This window comes from Pseudophryne corroboree, chromosome 10, assembly GCF_028390025.1.
Source record: "Pseudophryne corroboree isolate aPseCor3 chromosome 10, aPseCor3.hap2, whole genome shotgun sequence".
NCBI classification, from domain to species: Eukaryota; Metazoa; Chordata; class Amphibia; order Anura; family Myobatrachidae; genus Pseudophryne; species Pseudophryne corroboree.
Window position 1 is genome coordinate 15,400,924 of NC_086453.1, and position 12,350 is coordinate 15,413,273.

The window sequence follows — 12,350 nt, forward strand, 5'->3', positions numbered from 1 at the left end:
AATTACCTGGTGTCTGCTGAGCAGTATGTGCGCCAAATGCTTCCCCACTTCTGCCGATCGGCTGAGACACACCCCCCAGGGATTGTCGATGACACTGGCCACAGTGATGAGCGAGGCTGGCCACGTCAGAGCCGTCACAATCCCTGCGGTGAGGAGAAGAGGGAGGGTGAGAAAAATGTGGCAGCGGCCGGTCAGTATGGGGGGAGTTTGGTGCTCGCTGAAGGTTTTACCTGACAGGATGGTGTATTTCAGGGCTTCTTGTGCGACAATGTTCACCAGGCCGTTAAGTAAAGTATCCAGCGCGTTTCCGAGCTCCATGAGGTACTTAGACTCCCACGCTAAGCAGTACTGCTCAGTGGAGTGGAACAGACTCTGCCACGGGGCGGCAAAACTACCTGCCAAGAAATCACTGTACTGTTTTAATCAGCAAAAAAAACCTTCATTTTAGTATAACATTGTTATGAATTGAGATAGTCACCATATTTGCCGGTAGAGAGCCATCCGGTGATAGCAATACAGATGTGGAGCTGACGTCCACCAGTTAGTGGGAGAAACTCAAACTCTTCTATAGCTCCGACTCGTTTCTTCATTTTGTAACCTGCAAAAAAAGTCTCAAATCACTGACTAGTTCATTTACAAGAGTCTAAGGAGGTCATTGTGTCAGATGGGAGAATCGGTCACATGACGGTCCACAGAGCAGAGTCTACCTCACACAAACAGTAGGGAAGCCATCTTGTAAGAAGGGACAATTGGTCACATGAGGGCCCTTTGAGCAGAGACTACCTTATACAAATATAAAGGGAGCCATCTTGTAAAATGGGAAAATGGTCACATGACATTCTATTGAGCAGAGTCTTCCTCACACAAACAGTAGGGAAGCCATCTTGTAAGAAGGGACAATTGGTCACATGAGGGTCCTTTGAGCAGAGACTACCTTACACAAATATAAAGGGAGCCACCTTGTAAGATGGGAAAATGGTCACATGACATTCTATTGAGCAGAGTCTACCTCACACAAGCATGAAGTGTTTCAAGCCTTGGCCAAGACCTCCTGTGCACAATGAATGGTCTGGGCTTCACACACACAGGTCATTCCTTCTGCCACATATAAAAGTGGTCACTCTCTTGATCTTGTCTTTCAGATTGGATTAGAAGTCACTGACCTAAAAATAAACCCAGTCATCTGGTCAGACCACCACTCCCTTTGGTTCTCAGTTGCAACCCCTCAAATAAGGGTGGTCATTCCGAGTTGATCGCTAGCTGCATTCTTTCGCTGTGCAGCAATGAGGCAAAAAAACAGCACTTCTGCGCACACGCGACGTACTATTACAACGAACTACGTAGTTTCACACAAGGTCTAGCGAAGCTTTTCAGTCGCACTGCTGGCCGCAGAGTGATTGACATGAAGTGGGCGTTTCTGGGTGTCAACTGACCGTTTTCAGGGAGTGTGCGGGAAAACGCAGGCGTGCCAGGAAAAACGCAGGCGTGGCTGGGCGAACGCAGGGCGTGTTCGTGACGTCAAAACAGGAACTGAACAGTCTGAAGTGATCGCAAGCGCTGAGTAGGTCTGGAGCTACTCTAAAACTGCACAAAAAAACTTTGTAGCCGCTCTGCAATCCTTTCGTTCACACTTCTGCTAAGCTAAAATACACTCCCAGTGGGCGGCGGCATAGCGTTTGCACGGCTGCTAAAAACTGCTAGCGAGCGATCAACTCGGAATGACCACCAAGATCTCTGCCCGTGGAGTTGACCAGGTATGATCCAAGGAGGGGAATGACTCCCCAGGCTCCTGCAGCAAATCTGGATCTCTCTGCTATACTGGGTGCCTGTGAAGATCCCTGTTCCCTAGTCCGTTATTATAATAGGGATGTTATGGCTGCAATTGATATTATCGCCCCTGTGCGTATAAGACCTTGTAAACCACAACGTCGAGCTCCCTGGTTCGACAACAGTGTTAGTGAGCTCAAGAACTGGGGGCGTAGACTGGAAAGACGAGGGAGGAAGACTAACCTAGTGGATGACAAAATAAAACTAATGAAGCATAACGAAGAATATCAATCGACAATCACCCGTAAGAAATCACAGTTCCTGTCAAATGAGATCACAGCAGCAAACAATAGGTCAGCTCAACTTTTCCGCACAGTGGAGATGCTTTGCAAGCCAGCATGCCTGCAGACTGATGAGACCCTCTCCCAGGCAAGATGCAACGAGTTTGCAAACTTCTTTGCAGATAAAATATCCACCATCCGGGCTGGAATCTCCACAGTGCCATCAAAGGAGTGCCAAACTACAAAGCCTGCCAATATAAGCTACCTGCCTTCGTGGACCAGCTTTGACCCAGTGGATGTAAAGGACACTGCTGAAATTGCTCGGATTTTGCGTCCCACCACCTGTGATCTGGACCCAGCCTCAACCAAGCTTCTAATAGGTTGTATGGATATAATTGGTCCTGTCTTTGCAAAAATTGTTCAATGCTCTTTGCAGACAGGCATTTTTCCTGGACCCCTAAAGGAAGCAATTGTTAGACCTCTTCTTAAAAAAACTAATTTAGATCCTGACTGCATGACCAACTACAGACCGGTATCAAACCTTCCTTTCCTAGGAAAGATTATTGAGAAAGTGGTTGCAAATCAACTGGAAACCCGCCTGACAACCCACAATATCTATGATCCATAACAATCAGGATTCAGGAGAAGACATAGCACTGAAACAGCCCTGGTGTGTGCGTTAAATGAACTTCTGATGGCAAGAGACAGAGGTGACTGTTCAATATTAATCCTTCTGGATCTCTCGGCAGCATTTGATACCGTGGACCATGGGCTTCTGACTGAGCAACTAATACATTTTTGTGGACTGGACGGCACAGTCCTAAGCTGGTTCAAATCATTTCTCACAGGCAGGTCATAGAGAGTTTCATCTGGAGTATACTCATCACCATCAGTGCTATTGCCATGTGGTGTCCCACAAGGTTCTATACTATCCCCCATGCTTTTTGCAGTATACATGCTCCCGCTGGCTGAAATAATCAGGCGCCATGGCCTGGTCTACCACTGCTATGCAGATGATACACAACTGTACTTGTCCTTTGCTCCGGGCACTGATAACCCAATAGCAACCCTAAATGGCTGTCTAGCTGAACTACAGGAGTGGATGAGCGCCAGTTGGCTGCGAATGAACCCAGATAAAACAGAGGTCCTTATGATACGACCGCAACATCAAAAGGACAAGACTGCAGCATAGCCAACCAACCGGACTTACACTCGGGGATTCAGAATTACAGACCAGTGATCGTGTGCGGAATCTTGGCGTTGTCCTGGATGGTGGCCTGACACTTAAACATCAGATATCAGCCACAATCAAATCCTCATCCTTTCACCGGAGGAACATAGCCAGAATCAAGCACTTAATTCCCTCAGATGATCTGCCAAAAGTCATACATGCATTTGTATCATCTCGTTTAGACTATTGTAATGCCCTCTACCTTGGTCTCCCAGCAAAAGAATTGCACCGCTTACAGCTGGTGCAAAACACAGCGGCCAGGCTGTTAACCAACCAGCCCCGTTCTAGCCACATAACACCCATCCTCTACTCCCTTCACTGGCTGCCTGTAAGATGGCGAATCATCTTCAAGATTGGCTTACTGAGTTTCAAAGCATTACATGACCAGGGCCCAAGGTACCTGAAGCAGCTTCTGACCCCATACTGCCCCACTCGATTACTGCGATCTGTAGATGAAGGACTTTTAGCAGTACCTAGAATCTACCGTAATTCATCTGGGGTCGAGCTTTTAGTCATGTGGCTCCGACTCTATGGAACTCACTTCCTCGCACAGTGCGAGAGGCCTCAACTATAAAATCCTTCAAAAGTAGACTCAAGACTTTCCTGTTTACTCAGCATTTCCATAATGTCCCTTTTAGTATCTTCATGCTTCTGTATTTTACGAAAAGCTTTTCTGTACTTCATTATTTTCTGTACTATATTATGCTCTGTATCTGTTAAGCGCCTTGACTCCTACTGGAGAAAGAGCGCTATATAAATAAAATTATTATTATTATTATTATTATGAAGGAGGCCATCTTGTAAGAAGGGAGAATTGGTTATATAAGGGTTCATCAAGCAGAGTTTACTTTGTGCAAACATGAAGGAGGCCATCTTGTAAGATGGGAAAATGGTCACATGACAGTCTATTGAGCAGAGTCTACCTCACACAAACATGAAGGAGGCCATCTTGTAAGATGGGAAAATGGTCACATGACAGTCTATTGAGCAGAGTCTACCTCACACAAACATGAAGGAGGCCATCTTGTTAGCACAGTTGAGACAAAAGAGAATAAGTCTAAAGCCTTGTAATGTGAACGACAATGCAATTACTGGACTCTCATTTAACATCACACAGCCTCATGTTATAATCCATTCTACAGCCTGAGAGAATTAATTAAGTTAATCCATTTACGCAAATCTATCTTAGATGAAGCAGCCAAAGACTCACCCGTCAACCCAGCTCCCGCTGCACCAAAAAGCGATGCCATTATGGCAATGCCGGCGGTAGACCCCAAGACTGCGGCTCCCGCGCTTCCGATGATGGTGGCCGCTCCTGCAGCTACTAAGGGGGCTGCCAGACCCCCGGTCAGCCCTGTGTCACAAGAAGACGTTGAGACCACATTGGCGGTTACCTGGGCAGCTGGTCATAGCGCTGTAGATTATAACAGACCCCTCACCTATTACTGTCCCTCCTCCCACAGTGGCCAGGCCAATGAGCAGGTATCTCTTTATCTTCTTCCTAAGCTCCTTTTTGCGGCGGGAGGCCTGGATGGACCTGGCAGAAGAAAACGAGGAGTAAATTAGATATATCCCAGATACCATAAACGTTTTATCCTCTATACTGAGGGAATATGTGTCAGAAACATGTGATCCTGACGAAGGAAAGAACCATTAACCGTCTAATGGATAATTAGAGAGAATCATCTTTGTGTCTATACCAAGGAAAACAAGAGGTAGCAATCTGGCAGGAGATTTTGGAAGCAAAATGCAGGAAATTACATTTATAGAACGGGATGCCGTCAATTTACCTCCAATCAAAATCCCGACGGTCAAAATCCCGACAGCAACTGACCGACAGACAAAATCCCGACAAGGACAAAATACCGACATTTAAAATACCGTCAAGGTCAAAATACCGACATGTAAAATGCCGACATGAGTTTTTCGTGATTTTTTTCATTGAAACCGACTTGTTCATACTTTACCATCCCAGTGGACCTGGAGGGGGAATATAATAGTGTGTGAGCGCAGCGAGGCACCGTGCCCGAAGCATGGCGACCGTAGTGAGCCATGCGAGGGAACGCGGCACACTTATATGGTGTCCATGTCGACCTATGTCGACATACACACACACACAAATGAAAACCGCATGTCGGTATTTTGACCTGTTGGCATGTTACATGTCGGTATTTTGACCTTGTTGGTATTTTATATGTCGGTATTTTGTCCATGTCGGGATTTTGACCTTGTCGGGATTTTGACCGTCGGTCAATTGCTGTCGGGATTTCGACCGTCGGGATTTTGATTGGAGGTATTTCATACCGATCCCTATAGAACAAGTGGATAATCTTGTGTTTTATGTTCAGGGGTCCTTTAAACAAAAACTCACAGAGGCACGGGGCACAGAGTGCCTCGGCTCAGTGATGTCTAAAACTCCCAGTGAAACGGGCTGAATGATGTTTTTCCTCACTCTAAATTCATACGTATTTTTCTGTTAGAAACATTGGAATAATTTATACAATAACAGTTTATTCTAAAACAAAAGACAGAATTAGATCAGTTTCGCTAAGCAAATGTTTGCCGGCTTCTGGAGACAGATTATCGACCACAGAAGTTCTCCCCGAGGTGAGAGAAGATTTTCAGGTAAAGGTGAAGATGCAGTGTAAAGTCACAGCGTTAAGACTTCATGTAAATCAATAATGAGGATTGCTTTTTTTACAGAAGCCTGCCCGGTGGCAAGAATCGGTTCGAGTCTTGAACGCAAACAACAGCGCAAAACCCCCCAGCAGAAATAAAGGTAAAAACAAAGAAAATAATTACGAGAACAAATCACGCTGCGTCTTTATAACGCACAGTTAGAGCTCAGCAAGAAACAGAACAAAGCAGTAGGACTGTACAAAGCAGCGTGTTGTTTTCCAACACTATTATCGCTCTGCACGGAGGAAGCCAGCCGTACACGGAATATACACAGGAAGGTTTTCTGTAACACGAGTGACTACAAAAAAATATTCACCGCTTTGGGATTTTTCACATTTGATTTTCTCATAAAATAGATTATTTTTTTGGGGGGGGGGGGGGGGGGGGGGGGTTGAAACAACTGATCAACAAAAAATAGTCTGTCATGTAAAACTTTTTCCTAACCACAAATGAAACCTAACAAATTTAGATATTAACTTCCATTGCTAAAATACACCTATCTGCACCCTAGTGCAATTAGTTGTCTTCAGAGGCTGCACAATTAATTTATTGGAGTCTACCAGTGTATAATGAAAGCGTTTAAATTGATTTAAGACAAACAGCCCCAGGCTGTGAGATTTTGTACATTTGATTAGTGCATTTGCAAATTAGAGCTTCATCATGAAGTTCAAAGAGCAAGGCAAAGGAAATCTCAAAGACAAAAGGTTACTGAAATGCGCCAATCAGGGGAAGGATATATAAACTGTCAAGTCTGTCATAAAGACACAGAGAGAATATAGCACAACTGTGAATTTGCCTAAAACAGGTCATCCTCCTAAATGTAGCATCCGTGAGAACAGACAGACGGAACATGAGTAAATAACAGATGATGACTGAGCCAGATTTATGGCGAACAATAAAAAAAACCCAGTTACATACCTGAGTCATAGCTCCTTGCCATGCAGCAGACAGAATAGAGAAATGGTTATTAAAAGGACATTGCAACAGAATGGTTAATATAATACAAAGAAAACCTTTGTGATCGTATAGGAGCTGATGCCGAGGGCGCACATGATATCAACAAATGTTCAACTCTGAAACAAGCTTAATGCTTTATAGCTATTCTGTGTGCGGGGTATATAACTCTGTATCAGACTCCCAGGCTGCTGTGTGCGGGGTATATAACTCTGTATCAGACTCCCAGGCTGCTGTGTGCGGGGTATATGACTCTGTATCAGACTCCCAGGCTGCTGTGTGCGGGGTATATGACTCTGTATCAGACTCCCAGGCTGCTGTGTGCGGGGTATATAACTCTGTATCAGACTCCCAGGCTGCTGTGTGCGGGGTATATAACTCTGTATCAGACTCCCAGGCTGCTGTGTGCGGGGTATATAACTCTGTATTAGACTCCCAGGCTGCTGTGTGCGGGGTATATGACTCTATATCTGCTGTATCAGACTCCCAGGCTGCTGTGTGCGGGGTATATAACTCTGTATCAGACTCCCAGGCTGCTGTGTGCGGGGTATATGACTCTGTATCAGACTCCCAGGCTGCTGTGTGCGGGGTATATAACTCTGTATCAGACTCCCAGGCTGCTGTGTGCGGGGTATATAACTCTGTATCAGACTCCCAGGCTGCTGTGTGCGGGGTATATAACTCTGTATCAGACTCCCAGGCTGCTGTGTGCGGGGTATATAACTCTGTATCAGACTCCCAGGCTGCTGTGTGCGGGGTATATAACTCTGTATCAGACTCCCAGGCTGCTGTGTGCGGGGTATATAACTCTGTATCAGACTCCCAGGCTGCTGTGTGCGGGGTATATGACTCTATATCTGCTGTATCAGACTCCCAGGCTGCTGTGTGCGGGGTATATAACTCTGTATCAGACTCCCAGGCTGCTGTGTGCGGGGTATATAACTCTGTATCAGACTCCCAGGCTGCTGTGTGCGGGGTATATAACTCTGTATCAGACTCCCAGGCTGCTGTGTGCGGGGTATATAACTCTGTATCAGACTCCCAGGCTGCTGTGTGCGGGGTATATAACTCTGTATCAGACTCCCAGGCTGCTGTGTGCGGGGTATATAACTCTGTATCAGACTCCCAGGCTGCTGTGTGCGGGGTATATAACTCTGTATCAGACTCCCAGGCTGCTGTGTGCGGGGTATATAACTCTGTATCAGACTCCCAGGCTGCTGTGTGCGGGGTATATAACTCTGTATCAGACTCCCAGGCTGCTGTGTGCGGGGTATATGACTCTATATCTGCTGTATCAGACTCCCAGGCTGCTGTGTGCCTCAGCTCCCGGGTATTAGACTGGCAGTAAATCTCAGATAAGAGACAGCACGGTGACAGTCCCAGTGATGAATGATGACAGAGACTGATGGGAAATGTCACATTATAGACTCAGACAGTAAACACTGCTATAAAGACTATTAATAGAGCGTAGCCCTGAGATTACAGTCACTGTCACATTATGGAGGAGTCTGGGGAATAATGGAAGAGCGCGGTGAATAAAAGAGGATGGTGCGAGAGGAGAACACATCAGCTACAGGGATTGTGTGACACACAGCGCAGCACAATACAGCCGCACACTTACTGTCTCACACCGTTACACCAGGACCTTAAGGGAATATTTATTAAAAAGTGCAGGTTTTCAAATGTGGAGATGTTGCCTGTAGCAACCAATAAGATCATATTTATCGTTTATCTCACACTTTCTAGAAGGTAATGGGGGTTATTCAGAGTTAATAGCATTTTTTATTAAAATAGCAAAAACTTCTACGGATAAAGTCACATGCCGGGGGCCGCGCAGAGCCGCCCCACAAATCAACTGCGATCGCATTGCAGAAAGCGGCAAATAGAGGTCGGCCTCTGTATACGCAGCCAGATGAGCTGCAGTGGTGCGGCTGAGAGCCCCGCACATAGTGCACGTTACACTGTACGGTATACACCGGTGCTTACTCTGACGGCTCATCCGTGTAGTGTTTCAGGCTCTGCATCAGGGACTCCTCGCTCACCTCCATGGTTTCCGGGGGAACGCGCAGCAGCCAGGAGACGTGGGAGATCAGCACCCGGCTCCGCGCATCGTAGTATCCTGCACAAACACAGTCACACGCTTTACACAGCGCCGCATGGGCAGGGAAACACCGAGAGAGCAAATATAAAGCTTTAGGGTTTCTGTTACCAAACCGTATGTACTAAAGGGCAACTAATGCCATACATTGCCATCTGTGAGCCAGCGGTACCACTATGCCCTATTGTAGCATTGTTAGACTGTAAATGGTATACAGCATGCGATATCGGGGCAGTGCAAGATACACACAGCAGAGAGGACACTGCTACAGAGGTGCCGACAGTGGATAAAGTGCTCACTTGGTAAGTCGCCTCCTGTCGGGATGCGATCACACTGTTTAAGTCCGCGCACACGCTGTGTGGCCGCAGCGCACGCGCAATAGTCAGAAAATCGCCTGTTTGCTATTTTCGGACTATTGCGTGTGAAGCTGAATCGGGACCCATGCACTTATCCGGGGCAGGGAAGCTCCTATAAAAGGTATAAATAGGTCTGCTCAATGTACTTGCTGTGGACAGCATGATAGCGACGGCAGATTGCCGACACTGTTGTAACGTTATATAAGCCATTGTAACAGTATCGGCATGATAACTTTGATGCTTTATGATCATGTTTAACAGTTATCATGTCGGCACAACGTTACAATGCTTTATACAACATTCTAACAGCGGGAGTAATTCAGACCTGATCGCAGCAGCAAATTTGTTAGCAGTTGGGCAAAACCATGTGCACTGCAGGGGGGGGGCAGATGTAACATGTGCAGAGAGAGTTAGGTTAGGGTGGGTTATATTGTTTCTGTGCAGGGTAAATACTGGCTGCTTTATTTTTACACTGCAATTTAGATTTCAGTTTGAACACACCCCACCCAAATCTAACTCTCTCTGCACATGTTACATCTGCCCCACCTGCAGTGCACATGGGGGGGTCATTCCGACCCGATCGCACGCTGCACTTCTTCACAGCCGTGCAATCGGGTCGGAACTGCGTATGCGTGGCGGCCGCATTGCACAGGCGAGTCCTTGCAGCGACGCCGTGCATGAAGAAAGCGATCGCAGCGGCGACCGCAAGAAGATTGACAGGAGGGAGGCATTCCGGGCCATCAACTGACTGTTTTCCGGGAGTGGTTTGGCGAATGCAGGCGTGTACAGGCGTTTGGAGGGCGGATGTCTGACGCCAATTCCGGGACCTGCATCGCACCAGGTAAGTATGTCTAGGGCTAGTCTTGTGTTACACAAAACTTTTTTAGCATAACAGGGCTGCACAAGCGATCGCAGCCTTGCTATGCTAAAATACACTCCCCCATAGGCGGCGTCTAGTTGATCGCACGAGCAGCAAAAAGTTGCTACGTGCGATCAACTCGGAATGACCCCCATGGTTTTGCCCAACTGCTAACAAATTTGCTGCTGCGATCAACTCTGAATTACCCCGAATGTCGGCAATCTGCCGCGGAAAGCAAGCACATCTGTCAACTAACCAGTTCCCGCTATAAATCTTGTAGCACGAGGTGAGTTATGCCACTTTTTCTAATAGGAAATAATCAGTGATTGTATATATTATATTGTCCACAGTGGATGTAGTTGCTTTTTACACCAAAGGGTATATTTGCTAAAAAGTCGATTTTTAGCAATTTCAAATCGATGAAACGCGATCTAAAACGATGTTGTGTTTCCAGGGCTAAAAACACACATTTAGCAACATAAAATTAATATTTAAAAAATAAGAATTTACTTACCGATAATTCTATTTCTCGGAGTCCGTAGTGGATGCTGGGGTTCCTGAAAGGACCATGGGGAATAGCGGCTCCGCAGGAGACAGGGCACAAAAAGTAAAGCTTTCCGATCAGGTGGTGTGCACTGGCTCCTCCCCCTATGACCCTCCTCCAAGCCTCAGTTAGGTACTGTGCCCGGACGAGCGTACACAATAAGGGAGGAATTTTGAATCCCGGGTAAGACTCATACCAGCCACACCAATCACACCGTACAACTTGTGATCTAAACCCAGTTAACAGTATGATAACAGAGGAGCCTCTGAAAGATGGCTCCCTACAACAATAACCCGAATTAGTTAACAATAACTATGTACAATTATTGCAGATAATCCGCACTTGGGATGGGCGCCCAGCATCCACTACGGACTCCGAGAAATAGAATTATCGGTAAGTAAATTCTTATTTTCTCTATCGTCCTAGTGGATGCTGGGGTTCCTGAAAGGACCATGGGGATTATACCAAAGCTCCCAAACGGGCGGGAGAGTGCGGATGACTCTGCAGCACCGCATGAGAGAACTCCAGGTCCTCCTTAGCCAGAGTATCAAATTTGTAAAATTTTACAAACGTGTTCTCCCCTGACCACGTAGCTGCTCGGCAAAGTTGTAATGCCGAGACCCCTCGGGCAGCCGCCCAAGATGAGCCCACCTTCCTTGTGGAGTGGGCCTTTACAGATTTAGGCTGTGGCAGGCCTGCCACAGAATGTGCAAGTTGGATTGTGCTACAGATCCAACGAGCAATCGTCTGCTTAGACGCAGGAGCACCCATCTTGTTGGGTGCATACAATATAAACAACGAGTCAGATTTTCTGACTCCAGCTGTCCTTGCAATATATATTTTCAATGCTCTGACAACGTCCAGTAACTTGGAGTCCTCCAAGTCACTTGTAGCCGCAGGCACTACAATAGGCTGGTTCAGATGAAATGCTGACACCACCTTAGGGAGAAAATGCGGACGAGTCCGCAGTTCCGCCCTGTCCGAATGGAAAATCAGATATGGGCTTTTGTAAGATAAAGCTGCCAGTTCTGACACTCTCCTGGCCGAAGCCAGGGCTAGTAGCATGGTCACTTTCCATGTGAGATATTTCAAATCCACATTTTTTAGTGGTTCAAACCAATGAGATTTTAGAAAGTCCAAAACCACATTGAGATCCCACGGTGCCACTGGAGGCACCACAGGAGGCTGTATATGCAGCACTCCCTTAACAAAAGTCTGGACTTCAGGGACTGAAGCCAATTCTTTCTGGAAGCAAATCGACAGGGCCGAAATTTGAACCTTAATAGATCCCAATTTGAGACCCATAGACAATCCTGATTGCAGGAAATGTAGGAATCGACCCAGATGAAATTCCTCCGTCGGAGCACTCCGATCCTCGCACCACGCAACATATTTTCGCCAAATGCGGTGATAATGTTGCACGGTTACTTCCTTCCTTGCTTTAATCAAAGTAGGAATGACTTCTTCCGGCATGCCTTTTTCCTTTAGGATCCGGCGTTCAACCGCCATGCCGTCAAACGCAGCCGCGGTAAGTCTTGAAACAGACAGGGACCCTGCTGAAGCAAGTCCCTCCTTAGAGGT

At 46.6% G+C, this 12,350-nt stretch overlaps 1 protein-coding gene across 4 annotated transcripts in view; it reads right to left on the reverse strand.

Moving 5' to 3' along the window:
* The window catches only part of TMCO4 (transmembrane and coiled-coil domains 4), a 146,734-nt gene that overhangs the window by 77,913 nt on the left and 56,471 nt on the right, over positions 1–12,350 (reverse strand). For 3 of the 4 annotated variants that reach the window (XM_063942144.1, XM_063942145.1, XM_063942143.1), the window contains exons 5-10: positions 8,899–9,031; positions 4,719–4,816; positions 4,490–4,633; positions 479–598; positions 231–395; positions 7–143 (exon numbers count right to left, since the gene is read on the reverse strand). In XM_063942144.1, the coding sequence (XP_063798214.1) occupies positions 7–143; positions 231–395; positions 479–598; positions 4,490–4,633; positions 4,719–4,816; positions 8,899–9,031 (797 nt within the window). The remainder of the gene's footprint in view (positions 1–6; positions 144–230; positions 396–478; positions 599–4,489; positions 4,634–4,718; positions 4,817–8,898; positions 9,032–12,350) is intronic. The other variant, XM_063942146.1, reaches the window with a different exon arrangement.